Raw genomic sequence first — 27,283 nt, forward strand, 5'->3', positions numbered from 1 at the left:
CTACAACTTCCTTGAAGTAAAACTTATTGGTGTATAGAGTTTTGTTTGTTGCCTTCGGAATGAGAAATTGAGAAAATTATATTTGGCTTTAAATTACCCTATACTTAGGCCTGATGTAGTGTGGCTCACACCTATAATCCTAGCACTTTGGAAGGCCGAGGTGGATGGATCACTTGAGCTCAGGAGTTGGAGACCAGCCTGAGCAACATGGTGAAACCACATCTCTACAAAAAATACAAAAATCAGCCGGGCATAGTGGCATGCACCTGTAGTCCCAGCTACTTGGTGGACTGACGCGGGGAGGATCACTTGAGCCTGGGAGGTCATGGGTGCAGTAAGCTGTGATCACGCCACTGCACTCCAGTCTGGATGACAGAGTGAGATCTCATCTCAAGAAAAATAAAATAGAAATAAAAAATTACCCTATACTTGAGAATATATTACTGTCATATTATTTTTATTAATATTTATTCTTGATATATTCACACCAGTCTCCTTAAATATTAAACATCAGCTTTTCATTTTAACAATGGTTTGGGTGCCTAAAATATGTTGGACATATGTAAATACCACTGCACCAAATTTGTGTTTTAAAAGTGATTTTAAAGTCAAGGATTTATTGAGGTTCTACCACTGAAATAAAACTAGTGAGTAATCTATAAGAAACTTAAGATATACCTCTTATTTGCAATGGTATTTCTTGTATTGAGAAAAATATAAATGTATTTTAAAAACAGGAAAACAAACAGTGTTTTTTTTTTATTTTTTTTTATTTTTTTTTATTTTATTATTATTATTATTATTATACTTTAGGTTTTACGGTACATGTGCCCAATGTGCAGGTAAGTTACATATGTATACATGTGCCATGCTGGTGCGCTGCACCCACCAACTCGTCATCTAGCATTAGGTATATCTCCCAATGCTATCCCTCCCCCCTCCCCCCACCCCACAACAGTCCCCAGAGTGTGATGTTCCCCTTCCTGTGTCCATGTGTTCTCATTGTTCAATTCCCACCTATGAGTGAGAATATGCGGTGTTTGGTTTTTTGTTCTTGCGATAGTTTTACTGAGAATGATGATTTCCAATTTCATCCATGTCCCTACAAAGGACGTGAACTCATCGTTTTTTATGGCTGCATAGTATTCCATGGTGTATATGTGCCACATTTTCTTAATCCAGTCTATCATTGTTGGACATTTGGGTTGGTTCCAAGTCTTTGCTATTGTGAATAATGCCGCAATAAACATACGTGTGCATGTGTCTTTATAGCAGCATGATTTATAGTCCTTTGGGTATATACCCAGTAATGGGATGGCTGGGTCGAATGGAATTTCTAGTTCTAGATCCCTGAGGAATCGCCACACTGACTTCCACAAGGGTTGAACTAGTTTACAGTCCCACCAACAGTGTAAAAGTGTTCCTATTTCTCCACATCCTCTCCAGAACCTGTTGTTTCCTGACTTTTTAATGATTGCCATTCTAACTGGTGTGAGATGGTATCTCATTGTGGTTTTGATTTGCATTTCTCTGATGGCCAGTGATGGTGAGCATTTTTTCATGTGTTTTTTGGCTGCATAAATGTCTTCTTTTGAGAAGTGTCTGTTCATGTCCTTCGCCCACTTTTTGATGGGGTTGTTTGTTTTTTTCTTGTAAATTTGTTGGAGTTCATTGTAGATTCTGGATATTAGCCCTTTGTCAGATGAGTAGGTTGCGAAAATTTTCTCCCATTTTGTAGGTTGCCTGTTCACTCTGATGGTAGTTTCTTTTGCTGTGCAGAAGGTCTTGAGTTTAATTAGATCCCATTTGTCAATTTTGTCTTTTGTTGCCATTGCTTTTGGTGTTTTAGACATGAAGTCCTTGCCCATGCCTATGTCCTGAATGGTAATGCCTAGGTTTTCTTCTAGGGTTTTTATGGTTTTAGGTCTAACATTTAAGTCTTTAATCCATCTTGAATTGATTTTTGTATAAGGTGTAAGGAAGGGATCCAGTTTCAGCTTTCTACATATGGCTAGCCAGTTTTCCCAGCACCATTTATTAAATAGGGAATCTTTTCCCCATTTCTTGTTTCTGTCAGGTTTGTCAAAGATCAGATACTTGTAGATATGTGGCATTATTTCTGACGGCTCTGTTCTGTTCCATTGATCTATATCTCTGTTTTGGTACCAGTACCATGCTGTTTTGGTTACTGTAGCCTTGTAGTATAGTTTGAAGTCAGGTAGTGTGATGCCTCCAGCTTTGTTCTTTTGGCTTAGGATTGACTTGGCGATGCGGGCTCTTTTTTGGTTCCATATGAACTTTAAAGTAGTTTTTTCCAATTCTGTGAAGAAAGTCTTTGGTAGCTTGATGGGGATGGCATTGAATCTGTAAATTACCTTGGGAAGGATGGCCATTTTCATGATATTGATTCTTCCTACCCATGAGCATGGAATGTTCTTCCATTTGTTTGTATCCTCTTTTATTTCCTTGAGCAGTGGTTTGTAGTTCTCCTTGAAGAGGTCTTTCACATCCCTTGTAAGTTGGATTCCTAGGTATTTTATTCTCTTTGAAGCAATTGTGAATGGGAGTTCACTCATGATTTGGCTCTCTGTTTGTCTGTTATTGATGTATAAGAATGCTTGTGATTTTTGCACATTGATTTTGTATCCTGAGACTTTGCTGAAGTTGCTTATCAGCTTAAGGAGATTTTGGGCTGTGACAATGGGGTTTTCTAGATATACTATCATGTCATCTGCAAACAGGGACAATTTGACTTCCTCTTTTCCTAGTTGAATACCCTTGATTTCCTTCTCCTGCCTAATTGCCCTGGCCAGAACTTCCAACACTATGTTGAATAGGAGTGGTGAGAGAGGGCATCCCTGTCTTGTGCCAGTTTTCAAAGGGAATGCTTCCAGTTTTTGCCCATTCAGTATGATATTGGCTGTGGGTTTGTCATAAATAGCTCTTATTATTTTGAGATGCGTCCCATCAATTCCTAATTTATTGAGAGTTTTTAGCATGAAGGGTTGTTGAATTTTGTCAAAGGCCTTTTCTGCATCTATTGAGATAATCATGTGGTTTTTGTCTTTGGTTCTGTTTATATGCTGGATTACATTTATTGATTTGCGTATATTGAACCAGCCTTGCATCCCAGGGATGAAGCCCACTTGATCATGGTGGATAAGCTTTTTGATGTGCTGCTGGATTCTGTTTGCCAGTATTTTATTGAGGATTTTTGCATCAATGTTCATCAAGGATATTGGTCTAAAATTCTCTTTTTTTGTTGTGTCTCTGCCCGGCTTTGGTATCAGGATGATGCTGGCCTCATAAAATGAGTTAGGGAGGATTCCCTCTTTTTCTATTGATTGGAATAGTTTCAGAAGGAATGGTACCAGTTCCTCCTTGTACCTCTGGTAGAATTCGGCTGTGAACCCATCTGTTCCTGGACTTTTTTTGGTTGGTAAGCTATTGATTATTGCCACAATTTCAGCTCCTGTTATTGGTCTATTCAGAGATTCAACTTCTTCCTGGTTTAGTCTTGGGAGGGTGTATGTGTTGAGGAATTTATCCATTTCTTCTAGATTTTCTAGTTTATTTGCATAGAGGTGTTTGTAATATTCTCTGATGGTAGTTTGTATTTCTGTGGGATCGGTGGTGATATCCCCTTTATCATTTTTTATTGCATCTATTTGATTCTTCTCTCTTTTTTTCTTTATTAATCTTGCTAGCGGTCTATCAATTTTGTTGATCCTTTCAAAAAACCAGCTCCTGGATTTATTTATTTTTTGAAGGGTTTTTTATGTCTCTATTTCCTTCAGTTCTGCTCTGATTTTAGTTATTTCTTGCCTTCTGCTAGCTTTTGAATGTGTTTGCTCTTGCTTTTCTAGTTCTTTTAATTGTGATGTTAGGGTGTCAATTTTGGATCTTTCCTGCTTTCTCTTGTGGGCATTTAGTGCTATAAATTTCCCTCTACACACTGCTTTGAATGCATCCCAGAGATTCTGGTATGTTCTGTCTTGGTTCACGTTGGTTTCAAAGAACATCTTTATTTCTGCCTTCATTTCATTATGTACCCAGTAGTCATTCAGGAGCAGGTTGTTCAGTTTCCATGTAGTTGAGCGGTTTTGAGTGAGATTCTTAATCCTGAGTTCTAGCTTGATTGCACTGTGATCTGAGAGACAGTTTGTTACAATTTCTGTTCTTTTACATTTATTGAGGAGAGCTTTACTTCCAAGTATATGGTCAATTTTGGAATAGGTGTGGTGTGGTGCTGAAAAAAATGTATATTCTGTTGATTTGGGGTGGAGAGTTCTGTAGATGTCTATTAGGTCCGCTTGGTGCAGAGCTGAGTTCAATTCCTGGGTATCCTTGTTGACTTTCTGTCTCGTTGATCTGTCTAATGTTGATAGTGGGGTGTTAAAGTCTCCCATTATTAATGTGTGGGAGTCTAAGTCTCTTTGTAGGTCACTCAGGACTTGCTTTATGAATCTGGGTGCTCCTGTATTGGGTGCATATATATTTAGGATAGTTAGCTCTTCTTGTTGAATTAATCCCTTTACCATTATGTAATGGCCTTCTTTGTCTCTTTTGATCTTTGTTGGTTTAAAGTCTGTTTTATCAGAGACTAGGATTGCAACCCCTGCCTTTTTTTGTTTTCCATTTGCTTGGTAGATCTTCCTCCATCCTTTTATTTTGAGCCTATGTGTGTCTCTGCACATGAGATGGGTTTCCTGAATACAGCACACTGATGGGTCTTGAGTCTTTATCCAGTTTGCCAGTCTGTGTCTTTTAATTGGAGCATTTAGTCCATTTACATTTAAAGTTAATGTTGTTATGTGTGAATTTGATCCTGTCACTATGATGTTAGCTGGATATTTTGCTCGTTAGTTGATGCAGTCTCTTCCTAGTCTCGATGTTCTTTACATTTCGGTATGATTTTGCAGTGGCTGGTACCGGTTGTGCCTTTCCATGTTTAGCGCTTCCTTCAGGAGCTCTTTTAGGGCAGGCCTGGTGGTGACAAAATCTCTCAGCATTTGCTTGTCTGTAAAGTATTTTATTTCTCCTTCACTTATGAAGCTTAGTTTGGCAGGATATGAAATTGTGGGTTGAAAATTCTTTTCTTTAAGAATGTTGAATATTGGCCCCCACTCTCTTCTGGCTTGTAGGGTTTCTGCTGAGAGATCCGCTGTTAGTCTGATGGGCTTCCTTTTGATGGTAACCCGACCTTTCTCTCTGGCTGCCCTTAACATTTTTTCCTTCATTTCAACTTTGGTGAATCTGACAATTATGTGTCTTGGAGTTGCTCTTCTCGAGGAGTATCTTTGTGGCGTTCTCTGTATTTCCTGAATCTGAATGTTGGCCTGCCTTGCTAGATTGGGGAAGTTCTCCTGGATAATATCCTGCAGAGTGTTTTCCAACTTGGTTCCATTCTCCCCGTCACTTTCAGGTACACCAATCAGACGTAGATTTGGTCTTTTCACATAGTCCCACATTTCTTGGAGGCTTTGCTCGTTTCTTTTTATTCTTTTTTCTCTAAACTTCCCTTCTCGCTTCATTTCATTCATTTCATCTTCCAGGGCTGATACCCTTTCTTCCATTTGATTGCATCAGCTCCTGAGGCTTCTGCATTCTTCACGTAGTTCTCCAGCCTTGGTTTTCAGCTCCATCAGCTCCTTTAAGCACTTCTCTGTATTGGTTATTCTAGTTATACATTCTTCTAAATTTTTTTCAAAGTTTTCAACTTCTTTGCCTTTGGTTTGAATATCCTCCCGTAGCTCGGAGTAATTTGATCGTCTGAAGCCTTCTCTCAGCTCGTCAAAGTCATTCTCCGTCCAGCTTTGTTCCGTTGCTGGTGAGGAACTGCGTTCCTTTGGAGGAGGAGAGGTACTCTGGTTTTTAGTTTCCAGTTTTTCTGCTCTGTTTTTCCCCATCTTTGTGGTTTTATCTACTTTTGGTCTTTGATGATGGTGATGTACAGATGGGTTTTTGGTGTGGATGTCCTTTCTGTTAGTTTTCCTTCTAACAGACAGAACCCTCAGCTGCAGGTCTGTTGGAGTACCTGGCCGGCCATGTGAGGTGTCAGTCTGCCTCTGCTGGGGGGTGCCTCCTAGTTAGGCTGCTCGGGGTCAGGGGTCAGGGACCCACTTGAGGAGGCAGTCAGCCTGTTCTCAGATCTCCAGCTGCGTGCTGGGAGAACCACTGCTCTCCTCACAGCTGTCAGACAGGGACATTTAAGTCTGCAGAGGTTACTGCTGTCTTTTTGTTTGTCTGTGTCCTGCCCCCAGAGGTGGAGCCTACAGAGGCAGGCAGGCCTCCTTGAGCTGTGGCGGGCTCCACCCAGTTCAAGCTTCCAGGCTGCTTTGTTTACCTAAGCGAGCCTGGGCAATGGCGGGCGCCCCTCCCCCAGCCTCGCTGCCGACTTGCTATTTGATCTCAGACTGCTGTGCTAGCAATCAGCGAGACTCCGTGGGTGTAGGACCCTCTGAGCCAGGTGCGGGCTATACTCTCCTGGGGCACCGTTTCCTAAGCCCGTCAGAAAAGCACAGTATTCGGGTGGGAGTGGCCCGATTTTCCAGGTGCCGTCTGTCACCCCTGGAAGGGGAACTCCCTGACCCCTTGCGCTTCCCGAGTGAGGCAATGCCTCGCCCCTGCTTCGGCTGGCGCACGGTGCGCTCACCCACTGACCTGCGCCCACTGTCTGGCACTCCCTAGTGAGATGAACACGGTACCTCAGATGGAAATGCAGAAATCACCCGTCTTCTGCGTCGCTCGCGCTGGGAGCTGTAGACCGGAGCTGTTCCTATTCGGCCATCTTGGCTCCTCCCCCCTATTTTTAATTTATGTAATACAAACCATTGTCGTGTATGGAAATCAGGAAGCAGAATCCAGCCAGAAGAAAAGAATGTTGCAGAAACCGCATGAATAGTTGTGTAACTAGAAGATGGCTTATATAAAAAACACGTTAATAACTTACCTTGCAGGGGTGCAGGCCAAAGCAACTACTGTGCACTAATGACTGCAGTGGGGTCTTCTCAAAAGTAATGCAGTGAAGCATGTGTGAATCCTCTTTATGGGAAAATATTATGTGAATGATTTGGTATTGCAGTCCTGCGCAATCTGTGTTGAGTATTTCTCTTAAGATAAATACTTATTTACTTGATGTCTCTCCCCTTCCTTTATTCACTGCTTATTTACTTGATGTCTCTCCCCTTCCTTTTTAATAGTCCGTGCCTTGTTTATAACTTGTTTTCTTTAATACATTCAAGGTACCCTCTGACTTCGCTTTTGGGCATGCTAATAGGCAGATCTCTTGGCCTGGAACAGTCTTCCTCCCAACTTACCCTTTTCCTGTCATCCTTCTGTGTTTTTCCTACCTTTGGAAGCCTTCTCACTATTCTTGACCTCATGCTTAGGGTGAATGCCCAGCTTTGTGTTCCAAAACTGCCTGTGATGGAATTATCAAACTTTGCTGAAATGTTGTATTTAAAAATCTATTCATTGCTAGTTTCTTAGGTCTGTAAGGGTGGGAATCTAACCTGTTTAGCTTACCAATTTATCTTCAGTGCCTAGTACAATATTCAATACCTAATGTATGAGTGAATGTTAATGATGTAACTGAAATATTAGGAGAAATATTGTGTAGCAAGTAGCAATTTCAAAGATCTAGTCACAGTAATGAAGGTTCAGGGCCCCAAGAACTCATGAAATTTTTATTTATTTATTTATTTATTATTTTTTGAGACAGGGTCTTGCTCTGTTGCCCAGACTGGAGTGCAATGGCATGATTACAGCTTACTGCAGCCTTGACCTCTCAGACTTAAAGTGATCTTCCCACCTCAGCATCCCAAATACCGGGGACCACAGGCATGCGCCACCACACCCAGCTAATTTTTTTGATTTTTTCTAGAGAATGAGGTCTCACTATGTTGCCCAGGCTGGTCTCAAACTATGGGGCTTCAGTGATCCTCCCACCTCGGCTTCCCAAAGTGCTGGGATTACAGTCATGAGCCACTGCACCTGTTTTTTTTTTTTATTATTATTAATGTTAACCTATTACAAACAAGCTTAATTATGCAATCACATTCCACCCAGGATACGGGGCTGTGATAGAAATGTTAATACTCAAAAGATTAGTAGTAGAATTACCTAATATAAACTCACAATTCATTCTATTGAAACAAATCCTCGATAATACTTCCCCTCCCATTTATTGGTCTTATAGAGTAAATATTTCCCATATTTAACTTAGAGGGAAGAATAATAGAAATTGATTGAGGCTCTGACTGACTTACCTATGGCATCCTTTGTCGTTTGGTTTCAAGATTCATAAATTGTTTATTGAGGACCAGCTATGTACGAGACTAATCATTAGAAGGGGCACAGACGAATAAGAAATAGTCTGCCCAATGGGATACGTGAAAATGTTTATAAAGAGTGGTTCAGAATACATAGCAGTTTGGCTAACAACAGCTTTTCATTCTGAAATGTTAACCTTGGCATCTGGAAATTTTCAAATACTTGTAAACTATTTAAAGAATTTCAGACCCTTATGTTGTTTCCCTGTTACTTGTATAAAATGGAATTTCTTGAAGACACTAGTCATTTGCAGTGTCGGTTAATGAAGTTGTGGTAATTTAACTTAATGTTGGAAAAGCCATTCTTATTTTCACATATGTAATTTACTAAAAATTGTCATTAAAATAAGCTTTGCAGACATAAAGTTAAAACTCGTTTTATATGGAGCTAGAAATAAATACATGCAGCTACTTTTGCACTGTTGTTTCTCTTTGACACGAGCACCTTGAGGATCGGGGTTGTCCCGCCATGAGATATGATGAATGTTAGCAAGACTCCTTGTTACAAAATACTCCACAATGAATTCAGAGAGCACCAATTTTGTTATGCATGTTTAGATCAGACATTTTATTTTTATAAATGAACCTATCTGTGCATGTGTGTGGATGTGTGTGGATGTCAGGGGGCGGGGTGATATTTTCTGCAATTTCATTTTAATTTAAAGCAGGTACACTTCATTTATCAGAATTTTGGACTTATTAAGTGTGTATATTTTGTATTTCTTGTTCAAAACAGCATATGTGATTTGGGGACCTCTAGGCATCTTGGACAGTTTCATCTTTCAGAGCAGGTCAGAGTGTGTGTGTCTCTGTTTAGCTGAGCCTCCAAGATCCTTGTTTCGTTTTCTGATTGGTATATCCTGTTCTTGGAGATGACAACCTTTTGCCGAATTGTATCCTTCTCCCAGCTTAATAACTCTTTTTATTTTGCTTGAATTTTTTCCATTCTGATAGTTTAAAATAAGCATATCTTTTAATTGACTTATATCTTTTTTGATTTGCTGAGAAAATCTGACTCCTAAAGGCAAAGCGTTCTAGGCATAGGCTTTTCTTTAGCTTTTTACTTTCTTGGCTTCACTGATCTTTGGGGTATTTTTCTATTTTATTCAAAAAGATTTTTAAAAGAACCTCTCATTCCTTTTCACTTGTATGTTGATAAAATCTATCATCGTCCTGTGACTTAGTGCTCTAAACCCAGAAACTTCCCCTAAGGCCTTTCAAAGGTGGTATTTTTCCTAAATCGGTTTAACAGATGTTCTGCTTAATATCCTGCCTTATGGTAATGAGACTGTTTCTGCTTGGCAAGTAGGAAGAGACAGGGACCCTTTCTAGTAATGACTGCTGCTTGAAACACAATTTACAACAGACTCTAAACCTCTGGAAGCCTCTCAGTCTAGTGACATTTGGAAGACTCAGGAGGAGAGGAAGGTGTAAACAAATCAAATACAGGCTATATAGGTGCTTTCTATAAATGTTCAAGAAATTATTATTTTTTTGGCATGTGCATTTAAGGTTTTATTTTTAACCGGGCTTCTACTATGTTAGCCATATTCACTGTAATATATTCTAATCAAGTGCATCTTAATAGAAATTAATAAATATAAACACATCTTAGTCATAGAGTACCTTGTAAGCATTATAAGCAATTTTGTTCTTCAATGTAACTTAACAATTCTAATGATCAAATTCTGGAAAGAACAATATATTTTCTGTAAAGAACTTAGATTTTAGAAAATATAAACAGATACTGTCAGATGTTTATTCTTGTGTTAGATGAAAGAATACATAATTTTTGACCTCTATACTTCATTATCTTCATATGAATTCTTTTCACATTAAATGGGTGGCAAGGTTGATATCTGCATTGTAGTTACGCTAAAACTAAGTCTTAGAAGACATTTATACTATAATGACTCAGTTCTGAAGAATTACTACTACTTACCTATTATTGTCAACATTTATAAAGCATGGTTTTTACATTACTGCGTGGGTGGGTTTCACTGACGAGAGCCATCATATGAAAACCACGTGAACCTGAACTTTGTAGAAGCTATCCAAGTGTTTTAAACAGATATTAAAAGCTTTAGCTATCCTACTGGGGCTCCCAGTGATTGCAGTCCTGCCCTCCTCCCACATGCATGGGCCATCAGGGAAGGAAGCATGGAAGTTCCCATGTTCTGGGAGTGGGGAAGGTTGAGTTAGAAGCATCAGTATGATCAGGATCATCAGTTTACTGAATGGGGCACAAGTGTTGGAATTTTGGGGTGGTGCTTTGTTGAGACTGGTCAAGAGATTTGAAATAATAATTGTATTTCACGCCTTTGGGTTTGAGAGATGTCCATATGACCTGGCAATGAGAACAATAACTAGACTCAGCTCAGGCCAAACTGGGCTATTCTAGTCCAATGTGAAGCGCAAGTTTGGGCATCTCCTCAGTTCCCAAACTGCTCCCTTGAATGCTATTCCCTTTGGCAGAGGTGATAAATCTCTTTTAAATTAATTATCTCTTCTCTCCATGCCTTTGGGTATGTAAAGTCTTGAATCTTTTCAAAATAAAGAACTTTTGCTCTATATTGCTGAATAGGAAGATTTAGGGGTAAAATATTTAGTTTGAGTTTTCCAAACAAAATACAGTGGAAAATAGAACTTATTTAATCAATTAAGTATATCAAAAATATATTATGCCAGGTATGTGCTCTTATGGTATATAACTGATTTTATATAATGTTTATGTCTGAAGTAAAAAACTTAATAAACACTTAATAATGACTATATCTGCTGTACCATCTTGATTGTGTGACTGTCCTCTGTGGCCTGGTAAAGTGGAGGTTAAAAATATCTGATGGGACCTCAGAATGGGTATACTAAGGGACTGAAACTCAAATATTATTTATTTATGTATAACTGATATTGTAGGTTCAGGGGTACATGCACAGGTTTGTTATACAGGCAATTAGCATGTCATAGGGGTTTGGCGTACAGATTATTTTGTCACCCAGATAATGAGCGTAGTACCCGATAGGTAGTTTTTCAATTCTCACCCTCCTCCCAGCCGCTACCCTCAAGTAGGCCCTGGTGTCTATTGTTTCCTTCTTTATTTTCATGTGTACTCAGTGTTTCACTCCCACATATAAGTGAGAACATGCAATATTTGGTTTTCTGTTCCTGCGTTAGTTTGCTTAGGATAATGTCCTCCAGCTCCATCCATATTGCTGCAAAGAACACGATCTTGTTCTTTCTTATAGCTGTGTAGTATTCCATGATGTATATGTACCACACTTTTAAAATCCAGTCAACCAGTGATTAGCATTTAGGTTGATTCCATTTCTTTGCTATTGTGAATAGTGCTGCAATGAACATATGTGTGCATGTGTCATTATGGTTGAATGATTTATATTCTTTTGGGTAGATACCCAGTAAAGGGATGGCTAGGTCATATGGTAATTTTATTTTAAGTTTTTCGAGGAATTGCCATGCTGCTTTTCAGTGTATAAGTGTTCCCTTTGCTCTGCAACCTCACTAGCCTCTATTTTTGACAGTTATTAATCAATAGGAAATACTAATAATAACATTCTTATTGTCAATTAATAATAGCCATTCTGATTGGTGTGAGATGGTATCTTATTGTGGTTTTGATTTTTATTTTTCTAATGATTAGTGATGTTGAGCATTTTTTATACGCTTGTTGGTGACAGATATATCTTCTTTGGAAAAGTCCTAAGTATTATTTATAAATGATAGTAGAGAAGGAGACAGATGGCTGTTTCCTTCACATGTTCTAGTAGCAACCTCTAATTAAAATGAGTTAACTCAGAATGGAAGTAAACCTGTACAGAAAGTTCATCTGGAAAACCTTGAATTATGTTATAAAAAGTGAAAATAGATAAGGCCAGGATAAGTACAGGAAATTCCTCTTCTGTACCTCAGTTTCCCTCTTTGATATAAGCTAGTGTTTTAAACTATGTTTCCTCAGGCTTCTCCAACTCAAATTAGTCTGGATTTTTAAATTGCGCTATTCAGGCAATAAGGTTATTCACTTACAAAAGACATCATAATTTTTATTTCATCAGATCTGAATAAAGTACAGTTTCTTTGCCTGTTTTGTTCTCATATTCCTGAAAAAGTAGCATTGAATTATGGCTATATTCCAGCAGATTCCTGTTGATTATAGGAAAGTTAATGCCTTTTATTAAAACTGTATTTTAAAGTCATCAGAACACCATAAGATTATTATACCTGTTTTTCCAGAAAAGAGCCTTGGAAAAAACAATTGCATTAAGATGCGCTTCATGTGTTTCAAACTTAATATATTTAATCTTGATTAGTTGGCTGAGACCTAGCCAGTGCTCTGTCAGCAGATCAGGAGTAAAATAAAGAGGCTATAATTAATGAAATTAATGCCAGATATAGAAACTTGAGACTTGAGGTGACACTTTGGTCATAACGTTTCCTTTGAACTTGGCAGAATGGAGAGACAGCTTAGTTGGAAGTAATTGTTCTTAGTTTAATGGCACATGATTAGATGAGAATGATTATTTTTCTCATTCTACTGGCTGCTAAGACTGTTGGCACGGATGACTCTACAAAACTGTCAGACAAATTTGATCAAAAAGTTCAGAAAATGAAAGGGCATGATTTAATTTACTATTTTTAATCTTTCCTTTCTTACAAGAAGTACAAGTAAAATTTCAGAGTATGTCCATCTTCATCATTGCAACAATAGGAAATTGTTCATAGCCAGCCTTCCTCACCTTCTAAATCCAATTAGTTGTCAAGTCCTGTTAAATTTGCCTCCTAAATATCTTTTTGATCTATCTCTGCAGTCACTGGTTTGGCCATTGTCTTTTACTATAGCTTCCCAATTGGTTTATGTGTTCAGTCGACCTCATCAGATATTCTCTCCACTGGACAGTCAAAGTGATCTCTGCAAAACACAGTCTCATAAGACTGTGTCACAGCCTTTGATAAAGCACAACAGTTACCCCTTACTGAATGGATTAACATTTTTTTCAGGTGATAAGTACAATTTCCCTTCAATATACAACACCAAATACTCCTTATCTGATGGAGGTTTGTCATCATTCAAAAGAAATGGAAAAGTCTGTTTTACTCTAAAAATAGTTTTGTATAAGACTCCATTTCATAAGATTAAATCTTTAAATATTAATAATTATGGTAGTAATAACAGTCAATATTTATTGAGTACCCCTTGAAAGAGAAGAAGGGGGATTATGAGGAACACTTTTAAGGTCAGGATAATTGCCAGGTCTGTCAAAGACTATTGTCAGGACTAGCTGTAGCATGGGGTGGGGGAGATGATACCAGGTTAAGGACAGTGTCCATGGACAGTGTCCATGTATGGATGAGAGGTGTAATTGAGGGAAAACAGGCAATGTCTATAAAAGGTGTGCAGAATGTGTATTCTGCTCTCAGTGTTCATAAATATTAAGAACAGAAAATTTATGCAACGATACCACCAAGGTACTGGCAAATATTTTTAACTGTACATGCAGTCTAGGTCAGGGAACATTGCTTTGATTACATGTCATAGCACTTTGCAGGAGCACATCTAGGTGGGGATGTATCTTAGTCCATTTGTGTTACTATAAAAGAATACCCAAGGCTAGGTACATTATAAATAAAATAAGTTTATTTGGCTCATGGTTCTGCAGGTTGTACAAGAAGCATTTGCTTCTGGTGAGGACTCAGGCTGCTTCCCAGTCATGGCGGAAGGTGAAGGGGAACCAGTGTGTGCAGAAACCACAGAGATCACGTGCTGACAAAGGAAGCAAGAGAGAGAGGGAAGGAGGTGCCAGGCTCTTTTTACCAGCTGTCTTTGGAATTAACAGAGTGAGAACTTACCACCTGGAGAACAGCATCAAGACATTCATGAGCGATCTGCCCCCATGCGTCTAGACACCTCCCACCAGGCCCCATCTCCAACATTATGGGTCAAATTTCAGGAAGATATTTGAAGGGTTCAAGTGTCCAAACCATAGGAGTGGGTTTCAATTTAATTTTAAAAAAGTATGAAATCAAATGTATGAAAATGGAAAGGACTTGCTCTAGTGAGAGTCCCTGAAGCTTAATCTTCACAAGTATGTTAAATCCACCTCTGGCCAGTTGAAGTTTTGAATGTTTAGTTAATGTTCCTCTTGAAACATAGTCTATTCATGTTTCTCTTTGTTTGATGGTGATGGGAACATTTCTCTTTTAAGATTATAGCATATTCTTATTATAGTCCTAAACTTGGATCTTATGTGATAACACTTTATAGTAAGCTCTGCTTCTTCCACCATTTATTAGATATTTTATGTACTTAACTAATTGATGTCTGAAGAAAGATTAAGAAAATAGTATGTGTTGCTTGAGGGAAGAAGAAGTTATAAAAGAGTATGATAGCCAATAAATAACTTGGAGTTATTAACATCAGAGGAAATGGAGCTTATAGAGTGTATAAGCAATAGTGATGGCTTCAAATGGAGATGCTTTACATTTTGAAGAATGATTAAATAATTTTATCTTCGTTCACAGAAACTTTAACATTAGACTGAGGCTTCTGAAATTGGCTTATAAGGCACAGAAAATCTACATGTTTCTTGCCTTCATTTGTTTTGGAGAGTTGTGTGGAGATATGGAATAGGTACAACAAAACAGATGTGCCTATTTACTTAGGTGACTAGGCAAAATGTTGCCAAATGTGGTGAGCAGGGTATTTAGAATATACAAATTTCAGAAAAACAAAAATAGGGTTTGACTATGTGATATCTCATTCCACCCTTAAAGGCATTGTTTTTAAATTTTTAAAATTCCTTGAAATACAGTTCTAGGAATTATTATAATGAAAATTTAGAAATTGTTAAATAAGTAAGCAGATTTGGTGGTAAATCTTTATGTCAATCATTTTTATTTCATTATATGCATCATGGTACATAGGTCCTTTATGGCATAGTGAAATGGCTGAAATGTAGCATGTAATCATACAGCCTTTGTGGAATAGTTAACTTAAAGAACAGAAATAATGTGGCTTCACCACTTACGAACTGTGAGGCCTTAAGCAAGTTATGTAACCTCTCTTAAGTACAAGGTTTTTCTGTTTTTGTTATTTAAATTTTTTAAACTTTAAAATTTTCCAATTAATAGACTTTATTTTTAGAGCAGCTGTAGACTCTCAGCAAAATTAAGCAAGTAGTACAGGGAGTTTCCATGCATCTTTCCCCCAGCCCAATCTCTACTCCAGCTTCTACACCATCAGTTTGCAGCATGCTGTGGTACATCTGTTATAATCAACGAACCACACTGACACATCATTATTCAGCCAAGTTCATAGTTTACATCAAGGTTCATGCTTTGTGTTGTATATTCTGAGTTTTAACAAATGTATGATGATGTATAACCATCATTGTGTATCAAACAGAATAATTCCACTGCCCTAAAAGTCTCTGGTATTCTACCTATTCTTCCCTCCCTCTCCCTAAACCCCTGGCAATCACTGATCTTTTTACTCTTTCCATAGTTACACTTTCTAGAATGTTATATAGTTGAAATAATACAGGATGTAGCCTTTTCAGATGATTTCTGTCAAATCATAATATGCATTTAAGGTTCCTTCATGTTTTTTTTGTGGCTTAATAGTGCATTTTTTTTATTACTAAATAATAATTCTGTTGTATGGATGTACCACAGTCGATCTCCTACTGAAGGCATCTCGATGGCTTCCAAGTTTGGGCAACTATAAATAAAGCTGCTATAAACATTCCTGTGCAGATTTTTGCATGGACATAACTGTCCAGTTAAACTGGGTAAATATCAAGGAGTGCAACTGGGTAAATATCAAGGGTCGTATGGTAAAAATATGTTTCGTTTTGTAATAAACTGGCAAACTGTCTTCAAAAGTGACTGTGCCATTTTGCATTCCCATGAGCAATGAATGAGAGTTCTTGTGATTCCATAACCTTACCAGCATTCGGTATTGTCAATGTTTTGGATTTTAGCCATTTTGATAGCCATGTAATGGTATCTCATTGTTTTAATTTGCAATTTTCTGATGACATATGATGTTGAACATCTTTTCATACACTTACTTGCCATCTGTATATCTTCTCTGATGAAGTCTCTGTTAAGGTCTTTTGCCCATTTTATTGAGGTATAGATTTTTCATCTGAAAAATAAAATATTAATTATATTACAAGGATTTGAAAATAAATCATTTAGGCCGGGCACGGTGGCTCACACCTGTAATCCCAGCACTTTGGGCGGCCGAGGTGGGTGGATCACGCGGTAAGGATCGACACCGTCCTGGCTAACATGGTGAAACCCCATCTTTACTAAAAATACAAAAAATTCAGCCAAGCATGGTGGCGGGCGCCTGTATTCCCAGCTACTCCGGAGGCTGAGGCAGGAGAATGGCGTGAACCTGGGAGGCGGAGCTTACAGTGAGCCGAGTGAGCCACTGCACTCCCGCCTGGGTGACAGAGCGAGACTCCATCTCAAAAAACAAAATAAAATAAAATAAAAAATAAAATAGAATAAATGATTTAAATCTTTTACCATAGGACCTAGCACATAATATATATGCAGTAAATTTTAAATGATGCCATTTTTATGAGTTATCTACATCATAATAACATAGTTAATAATAACAACTTCTCATTCCACCTTTAATAGTAAATTTTAAAAGTTTAAAATACCTTTAATTATAGCTTTGTGAATTATTTTAATCAATTATAATAATTAGAACCAAATGTTGCTCTCTCCTCCTCACCCCAGCTTCTCTTCCTATTTTTTTTTAAAACATCATTACCTCCAATATTCTTCCTTTTGATTTGGCTTAAAGCATTTCTGTTATTCTTGATTCATAAACTAAATACAGAAAAATGTCTGTCATTTTATTTCTCTGAAACTTTTGTTAAATAAGACATGAATCAGTCATTACTTCATTAAGTAGGCTCAGAAAAATTTTGGATACTTTTGTCAATATGTATAAGAAAGGATTTAATCATTACAGTTTATATATTTTTCAGGTTAATTGGAATATTACCTTGTTAATTTTTGAAATGCTTATTAGGCAGCATAAAATGTTACTTAAAATAACTTTATGACAATAAATTATTTTCTACTTTTTGTTTTTTGTTTACTGTTCAAAAAGTAATATATTTAAGGGTAAATATCACTAGCAAAAGGATGTTAAAATTTGCAGATTATATATCAATATATAATATTCATGAATATGAATATATATATCAATATATATATCAATATATATTTTCTGGATGACATAATAATTTATACCTGTGGATAAGTTTGGCCACAACGTAAACCTTTTCTTCACCAATTATTATTTCTATCTAATGATTCCTAAGTGAGTATATGGCCAAAGAGCTCGAGTTCCAAAATCCTAGGTGGATTAATTTACCCAACCTTCCTCCTTTCTCTCTCCCTTCCTTGTTTAGATGTTAGCTATGTCATTTTATAAGATTAACAAGCTTTTTAATATTAGGCAGTTTCATATATTTTATATCTTACCATCATTCATATAATATGGATAATTATGTTCATAAATGTCAAAACATTCTTCACATATGAAAAAAATTTTCTGAAAGGTCACCAGACTATTAAAGAATTTTATATCTAGACCTTGGCTCTTGATTTTAACAGAATGTTTGTTTATAGACAGATTATCTTTTAGTTTAAAATCTAGCCCAGCATTTTGGGAGGCCGAGGCGGGTGGGTCACCTAAGGTCAGGAGTTTGAGACCAGCCTGGCCAACATGGCGAAACCCTGTCTTTACTAAAAATACAAAAATTAACCTGGCGTGGTGGCATGCGCCTGTAGTCCCCGCTACTCGGGAGGCTGAGGCAGGAGAATCGCTTGAACCCAGGAGGCGGAGGTTGCAATGAGCCAAGATCATGCCACTGCACCCCAGCCTAGGTGACAGAGCAAGACTGCGTCTCAAAAAAAAAAAAAAAAAAAAAAAAAAAAAAAAAACTAGGAGAAAATCTAGTCTGCCTTGGAGTTGAGCTACATTTTAGCATTAAACTTACAGAGCTAAATTATCATTTCTTTTCTGAAAATGTCAATTTTAAGGAAGTCACTGTTTGCATCTCATATGTTATTTGTCTCAGCATTTTTATATCTTTGACTTTTTAACAGTGATTTTCTGTTCTTTTTCTTAATTGAAATAAATTATATCTAAGGAAATGAGAAGCCATGTAGTTTAGGAAACTTTTAATAATTTGACTTTAAATGCCTATTTATGTCATGGCAGAAAATTAAATTCCTTTATCAGACTTGTATATACATGGTCAAAGCAATCATTTATTTTTTTCTTTTAAAATACATGTACTAAAATATATATTTGTGATTATTATTGTGATGCATTTTCACAACCAAAATACAGAGCATTCCAAAATGTTTTCATAAAATTATAGGGAATTTATTTTTCACTTAGGTTCTATAAATAGCATAAAAGAAAAATTAGAAGCAAAATTCTCTGACCTTTTACTGCAAAGCATAGAACCAGAACAACTGCTGAATTGCAAATATTTATTCAGGCCCTGTTTTAAGCCTGCAAGCAAACAAAATGTATTTGAATTTCTGCCAAAGGAGATGTTAAAAAATAGCCATAGTTTGTGATTTAAAAACATGTGGCAGCCTATGTAAAGAGTAAGACTCATGAGTTGGGGTAAAACAATTTTAAAATTGTCAGGTAAAAATAGATACAGTGTATTTTAAAGGTGATCAATTATAGTTACACGAGGGATAGAAATTTCACCAAAACTTTAGATTTCATGGATGTCAAGTGTGTAAGTGTATCAAAATGTCCAATTCCTGTAATTATTCTATGGTTTAATGATTGAATGACGATAAAGCCAACTTTTTTAGTAAATGTAACTAGATATGCATCTATCTGTGTATAATTTCATAAAGGTGAAAGAAAAAACACATCTGGTTATGACTGAATTTGATTTGTCAGCAAATGTATCTTACTTTTTTGTGCAAAAGTCATTCATGATTTAAACAATGATTATATGTAATTTATTTTGACATTCTTTCCCCCTCACTAATCAATATAAGAAGCTCTTTGTATGGATGTTTCAAAGTCAATTTTTGAGTTCATGAGTTGAATTGATTAACATATCATTGTCTTAAAAGCACAGGAAATAATCCAGATTGAAATGCAGCTTATATTTATTTCAATAATAATTATATTCCTTTTATTTTTATTTGTGACCCTCTGGAGTGGTGGTGAAGTAGATTGGTTATAGTAATGGGAATGGAAGATCTTTATTATTCAAAAAGTTGACTTCACCTATGCTAACATTTTTAACTTTCCCATTGTTCCTCTTTCTCCATTCCTTCTGCTCTCTCTCCTGTGGAATGCATTAATCATCTCATACCTGGCACAATGCTGGGTAAGGAGATGGATAAGGTATATAAGAGCTCACTTAAGAAGCTTACTGTAATCTGAAATGTGTCTGTAACTGCAGTGGATTATAAATAGGAATTATATGTTGACTGGTGATGCCTTTGCATGTGCTCTTTTTCCATCCACCCCAGAATGTAGTTTTCTCACATTGTGGATATAGACTATATGGGAAACTGCTACTTGCCTTTCAAGAATAGGTTTAAAAATGGAATTTAAGAGAGTTTATTCTTCACTTTGTTGTCATAGCATCTTGTAATTTCGCATCTGGAAAGCCTGGCAGAAAGGAAATTTTAATAAATGAATAAATGTTAAATATTATTACTGATTGAACTCAAGTATGTATGTCATTGAGACATTTACAGTACATAGCAGGTGCAGGATGAGTGTGTGTATGTGAATGCATGTTTGTGTGTGTGACAATATGACACATTCAAAAGACAAATTAAGATGGAGAAATCAGGAATGACTTCATAAAATTAAGAGCATTTCGTCAGCCTTGAATGTGAGGAGTTATGTCAACAGGTGGAGAGATGGAAGAGGACATGCCAGGCAGTTGAAACAGCATCAACCAAGTAATATGAATGGGAAATAGTAGTTTCTAGCTAATGGAAAGGTCAATAATTTATGAAAACAAAATAGCAGACTAGCATGGAGGTGAAAAAGGCTGGCTCTAAAATTGAGGGCTTGAGTGTGTATTTTGACGACAACCATCTCTTGTCCTGTGATTCTGGACAAGTGACTTTACCTCCCTGTACCTCAGTATCTTTATCAGTCATATGAGAAAAAGAACAGTACATACTTCCTAGGGATAGTGAGAATTATATGATAATATACATAGAAACACTTAGGATCTGGCACGTATGTTTTTACTGTGTGTGTGGTTATTGTTGTTAAAGATTTTTAAGAGTGAAAATTATAATGGTAAAAGTTAGAACTAGATTTTGAAGGAACTAGAAAGACATGCTAGAAAATTTGGGGTTTATTTTTATTACCTATTTAAATTTATTTGTTTATTTTATATAAATGTAACATTGTAAAGCATAACATCGTAAAGCAAGGCTTTAGTAATCTTTGAAAACAGAAATTAATCTAAGCGTTTGATTATTGTACTTTGCATGTAACATTTAGAAAAAGATGACACATATGTCATTGCTTTATATGTTATATCAAAAGATTTTTTTCTCTATACTAGGGATAATGTTTTCCAAAATAATTAAATTCCAGCATTGCCTAGATGTTTCATTTTTTTAAGCTAGAAATTTTTATTTATATATGTATTTATTTATTTATATTATACTTTAAGTTCTAGAGTACGTGTGCACAACGTGCAGGTTTGATACATCGGTATACATGTGCCATGTTGGTTTGCTGCACCCATCAACTCATCATTTACATTAGTTATTTCTCCTAATGCTATCTCTCCCTCAGCCCCCCACCCCCCAATAGGCCCCGGTGTGTGATGTTCCCTGCCTTGTGTCCAAGTGATCTCATTGTTCAATTTCCACCTATAAGTGAGAACATGCGGTGTTTGGTTTTCTGTCCTTGAGATAGTTTGCTGGGAATGATGGTTTTCAGCTTCATCCATGTCCCTGCAAAGGATATGAACTCATCCTTTTTTATGACTGCATAATATATCTGCCACATTTTCTTAATCCAGTCTGTCATTGATGGACATTTGGGTTGGTTCTAAGTCTTTGCTATTGTGAATAGTGCTGCAGTAAACATATGTGTGCATGTGTCTTTATAGTAGCATGGTTTATAATCCTTTGGGTATATACCCAGTAATGGGATTGCTGGGTCAAATCATAATTCTAGTTCTAGATCCTTGAGGAATTGCCACACTGTCTTCCACAATGGTTGAATTAATTTACACTCCCACCAACAGTGTAAAAGCATTCCTATTTCTCCACATCCTCTCCAGCATCTGTTGTTTCCTGACTTTTTAATGATTGCCTTCTAACTGGCATGAGATGGTATCTCATTGTGGTTTTGATTTGCATTTCTCTCATGATCAGTGATGATGAGCATTTTTTCATATGTTTGTTGGCCATATAAATTTCTTCCTTTGAGAAGTGTCTGTTCATATCCTTTGCCCACTTTTTGATGGGGTTTTTTTTTCTTGTAAATTTGAGTTCTTTGTAGATTCCAGATGTTAGCCCTTTGCCAGATGAGAAGATTGCAAAAATTTCCTCCCCATTCTGTAGGTTGCCTGTTCACTCTGATGGTAGTTTCTTCTGCTGTGCAGAAGCTCTTTAGTTTAATTAGATCCCATTTGTCAATTTTGGCTTTTGTTGCCATTGCTTTTAGTGTTTTAGTTATTAAGTTCTTGCCCACGCCTATGTCCTGAATGGTATTGCCTAGGTTTTCTTCTAGAGTTTTTATGGTTTTAGGTCTAACGTTTAAGTCTTTAATGCATCTTGAATTACTTTTTATATAAGGTGTAAGGAAGGGATTCAGTTTCAGCTTTCTACATATGGCTAGCCAGTTTTCCCAGCACCATTTATTAAATAGGAAATCCTTTCTCCATTTCTTGTTTTTGTCAGGTTTGTCAAAGATCAGATGGTTGTAGATGTGTGGTGTTATTTTGGGGGCTCTGTTCCATTCCATTGGTCTATATCTCTGTTTTGGTACAAGTACCATGCTGTTTTGGTTACTGTAGCCTTGTAGTATAGTTTGAAGTGAGGTAGCGTGATGCCTCCAGCTTTGTTCTTTTGGCTTAGGATTGTCTTGGCAATGCAGGCTCTTTTTTGGTTCCATATGAACTTTAAAGTAGTTTTTTCCAATTCTGTGAATTAAGTCATTGGTAGCTTGATGGGGATGGCATTGAATCTATAAATTACTTTGGGCAGTATGGCCATTTTCACGATACTGATTCCTCCAATCCATGAGCATGGAATATTCTTCCATTTATTTGTGTCCTCTTTTAGTTTGTTGAGCAGTGGTTTGTAGTTCTCCTTGAAGAGGTCCTTCACATCCCTTGTAAGTTGGATTCCTAGGTATTTTATTCTTTGTAGCAATTGTGAATGGGAGTTCACTCATGATTTGGCTCTTTGTTGGTCTGTTATTAGTGTATAGAAATGCTTGTGATTTTTGCACATTGATTTTTGCATCCTGAGACTTTGATGAAGTTGCTTATCAGCTTAAGGAGATTTTGGGCTGAGACGATGGGGTTTTCTAAATATACAATCATGTCCTCTGCAAACAGGGACAATTTGACTTCCTCATTTCCTAACTGAGTACCCTTTATTTCTTGCTCTTTCCTGATTGCCCTGGCCAGAACTTCCAACACTATGTTGAACAGGAGTGGTGAGAGAGAACATCCTTGTCTGGTGCCAGTTTTCAAAGGGAATGCTTCCAGGTTTTGCCCATTTAGTATGATATTGGCTGTGGGTTTCTCATAAATAGCTCTTATTATTTCAAGATACATTCCATCGATACCTAGTTTATTGAGAGTTTTTAGCATGAAGGGCTGTTGAATTTTGTCAAAGGACTTTTCTGCATTTATTGAGATAATCATGTGGTTTTTGTCGTTGGTTCTGTTTATGTGATGGATTACAGTGATTGATTTGCATATGTTGAACCAGCCTTGCATCCCAGATGAGGCTGACTTGATTGTGGTGGATAAGCTTTTTGATGTGCTGCTGGATTCAGTTTGCCAGTATTCTATTGAGGATTTTCACATCAATGTTCATCAGGGATATTGATCTAAAATTCTCTTTTTTTGTTGTGTCTCTGCCAGGCTTTGGTATCAGGATGATATTGGCCTCATAAAATGAGTTAGGGAGGATTCCCTCTTTTTCTGTTGATTGGAATAATTTCAGAAGGAATGGTATCAACTCCTGTTTGTACCTTTGGTAGAATTTGGCTATGAATCCGTCTGGCCCTGGACTTTTTTTGGTTGGTAGCTATTAATTATTGCCTCAATTTCAGAGCCTGTTATTGGTCTATTCAGAGATTCAACTTCTTCCTGGTTTAGTCTTGGGAGGGTGTATGTGTCAAGGAATTTATCCATTTTTTCTAGATTTTCTAGTTTATTTGCATAGAGGTGTTTATAGTATTCTCTGATGGTAATTTGTATTTCTGTGGGATTGGTGGTGATATCCCCTTTATCATTTTTTATTGCATCTATTTGATTCTTCTCTCTTTTCTTCTTTATTAGTCTTTCTAGCTGTCTATCAATTTTGTTGATCTTTTCAAAAACCAGCTCCTGGATTCATTGATTTTTTTGAAGGTTTTTTTGTGTCTTTATCCCTTTCAGTTCTGCTCTGATCTTAGTTATTTCTTGCTTTCTGCTAGCTTTTGAATGTGTTTGCTCTTGCTTCTCTAGTTCTTTTAATTCTGATGTCAGGGTGTTGATCTTAGATCTTTCCTGCTTTCTCTTATGGGCATTTATTGCTATAAATTTCCCTCTACACGCTGCTTTAAATGTGTCCCAGAGATTCTGGTACATTGTGTCTTTGTTCTCATTGGTTTCAAAGAACATCTTTATTTCTGCCTTCATTTCATTATGTATCCAGTCGTCATTCAGGAGCAAGTTGTTCAGTTTCCATGTAGTTGTTGTGCAGTTTTGAATGAGTTGTTAATCCTGAGTTCTAATTTGATTGCACTGTGGTCTGAGAGACAGTTTGTTGTGATTTCTGTTCTTTTAGATTTGCTGAGGAGTGCTTTACTTCCAATTATGTGGTCAATTTTAGAATAAATGCGATGTGGTACTGAGAAGAATGTATATTCTGTTTATTTGGGGTGGAGAGTTCTGTAGATGTCTATTAGGTCTGCTTGTTGCAGAGCTGAGTTCAGGTCCTGGATATCCTTGTTAACCTTCTGTCTAGGTGATCTGTCTAATGTTGACAGTGGGGTGTTAAAGCCTCCCATTATTATTGTGTGGGAATCTAAGTCTCTTTTTAGGTCTCTAAGGACTTGCTTTATGAATCTGAGTGCTCCTGTATTGGGTGCGTATATATTTAGGATAGTTAGCTCTTCTTGTTGAATTGATTCCTTTACCGTTATGTAATGGTTTTCTTTGTCTCTTTTGATCTTTGTTGGTTTAAAGTCTGTTTTATCAGAGACTAGGATTGCAACTGCTACTTTTTTTTCTTTCCATTTGCTTGGTAGATCTTCCTCCATCCCTTTATTTGGAGTCTTTGTGTGTCTTTGCACGTGAGATGGGTCTCAATACAGCACACTGATGGGTCTTGACTGTTTATCCAACTTGCCAGTCTGTATCTTTTAATTGGAACATTTAGCCCATTTACATTTAAGGTTAATATTGTTATGTGTGAATTTGATCCTCTCATTATGATATTCACTGGTTATTTTGCCCGTTAATTGATGCAGTTTATCGATAGTCTTTACAATTTGGCATGTTTTTGCATTGGCTAGTACTGGTTGTTTCTTTCCATGTTTAGTGCTTCCTGTAGGAGCTCTTGTAGGGCAGGCCTGGTGGTGACAAAATCTCTCAGCATTTGCTTGTCTGTAAAGGATTTTATTTCTCCTTCACTTATGAAGCTTAGTGTGGCTGGATCTGAAATTCTGGGCTGAAAATTCTTTTCTTTAAGAATGTTGAATATTGTCCCCCATTCTCTTCTGGCTTGCTTGGTTTCTGCTGAGAGATCTGTTGTTAGTATGATGGGCTTCCCTTTGTGGGTAGCTCAACCTTTCTCTCTGGCTGCCCTTAACACTTTTTCCTTCATTTCAACTTTGGTGAATCTGACAGTTATGTGTCTTGGGGTTGCTCTTCTCGAGGAGTATCTTTGTGATGTTCTCTGTATTTCCTGAATTTGAATGTTGGCCTGCCTTGCTAGGTTGGGGAAGTTCTCCTGGATAATATCCTGAAGAATGTTTTTCAACTTGGTTCCATTCTCCCCATCACTTTCAGGTACACCAATCAAACGTAGATTTGATCTTTTCACATAGTCCCATATTTCTTGGAGGCTTTGTTCATTTCTTTTTACTTTTTTCTCTAACCTTGTCTTCACATTTTATTTCATTGATTTGATCTTCTATCACTGATACCCTTTATTCCACTTGATCAAATCGGCTACTGAAGCTTTTGCATGTGTCACGAAGTTCTCATGCCATGGTTCCTTTAGCTCAGAGAAGTTTGTTATTACCGACCTTCTGAAGCCTACTTCTGTCAACTCGTCAAAGTCATTCTCCATCCAGCTTTGTTCCATTGCTGGCGAGGAGCTGCGATTCTTTGGAGGAGAACAGGCCCTCTGATTTTTAAAATTTTCAGCTTTTCTGCTCTGGTTTCTCCTCATCATTGTGGTTTTATCTGACTTTGGTCTTTGATGTTGGTGAGCTACAGATGGGGTTTTTGTGTAGATGACCTTTTTGTTGATGTTGATGCTATTCCTTTCTGTTTGTTAGTTTTACTTCTAACAGTCAGTTCCCTCAGCTGCAGGTTTGTTGGAGATTGCTGGAGTTCCACTCCAGATCCTGTTTGCCTGGGTATCACCAGTGAAGGCTGCAGAACAGCAAATATTGCTGCCTGATCCTTCCTCTGGAAACTTCGTCCCAGAGGGGCAGCCGCCTATGTGAGGTGTCTGTTGGCACCTATTGGGAAGTGTCTCCCAGTTAGGCTACACAGGGGACAGGGACCCACTTGAGGAGGCAGTCTGTCCATTCTCAGAGCTCAGATGCCACTGCTCTCTTCAGAGCTGTCAGACAGGGACGTTTAAATCTGCAGAAGTTGTCTGCTGCCTTTTGTTCAACTATGCCCTGCCCACAGAGGTGGAGTCTAGAGGCAGTGGACCTTGTTGAGCTGCAGTGGGCTCCGCCCAGTTCAAGCTTCCCGGTCGCTTTGTTTATCTACTCAAGCCTCAGCAATGGCGGATTCCCCTCCCCCAGCCAGGCTGCCACCTCGCAGATTGATCTCAGACTGCTGCGCTAGCAGTGAGCAAGACTCCGTGGGTGTGGAACCCTCTGAGGCAGGCATGGGAGAGAATCACCTTGTCTGCTGGTTGCTAAGACCTTGGGAAAAGCACAGTATTTGGGCAGGAGTGCCTCATTTTTCCAGGTAGTCTGTCACGGCTTCCCATGGCTAGGAAAGGGAAATCCCCAGACCCCTTGTGCTTCCTGGGTGAGGAGACGCCTTGTCCTGCCTGCTTCAGCTCGCCCTCTGTGGGCTGCACCCACTGTCCAACCAGTCGCAATGAGATGAACCAGGTACCTCAGTTGGAAATGCAGAAATCACCTGTCTTCTGCGTCGATCACATTGGGAGCTGTAGACCAGAGCTGTTCCTATTTGGCCATTTTGGAATGCCTTAAGCTAGAAATTTATTCTATTTTTCTTTTGAAAAAAATATATTTTTTGAGACAGAGTCTGCTCAGTCTCCCAGGCTGGAGTGCAGTGGCATAATCTCAGCCCACTGCAATCTCTGCCTCTTGGGTTCAAGAGATTCTGGTGCCTCAGCCTCCCAAGTAGCTGGGATTAGAGACATGTGCCACCACACCCAGCTGATTTTTGTATTTTTAGTAGAAATGGGGTTTTACCATGTTGTTCAGGCTGGTCTCAAACTCC

General features: G+C 37.7%; 1 protein-coding gene across 3 annotated transcripts in view; it reads left to right on the forward strand.

The window, feature by feature from the left end:
- KCNJ3 (potassium inwardly rectifying channel subfamily J member 3) overlaps positions 1-27,283 on the forward strand; it is a 168,519-nt gene that overhangs the window by 128,824 nt on the left and 12,412 nt on the right. Inside the window, exon 3 of one of the 3 annotated variants that reach the window (XM_054549379.1) lies at positions 14,006-15,084. The exons of the other annotated variants lie outside the window; for them this stretch is intronic. Within the exon in view, the coding sequence (XP_054405354.1) occupies positions 14,006-14,034 (29 nt within the window). The 3' untranslated portion in view covers positions 14,035-15,084. Of the gene's footprint in view, positions 1-14,005; positions 15,085-27,283 lie in introns of those variants that run through there. 3 annotated transcript variants of the gene reach the window in all.

Source organism: Pongo abelii, chromosome 11 (genome assembly GCF_028885655.2).
Source record: "Pongo abelii isolate AG06213 chromosome 11, NHGRI_mPonAbe1-v2.0_pri, whole genome shotgun sequence".
NCBI classification, from domain to species: Eukaryota; Metazoa; Chordata; class Mammalia; order Primates; family Hominidae; genus Pongo; species Pongo abelii.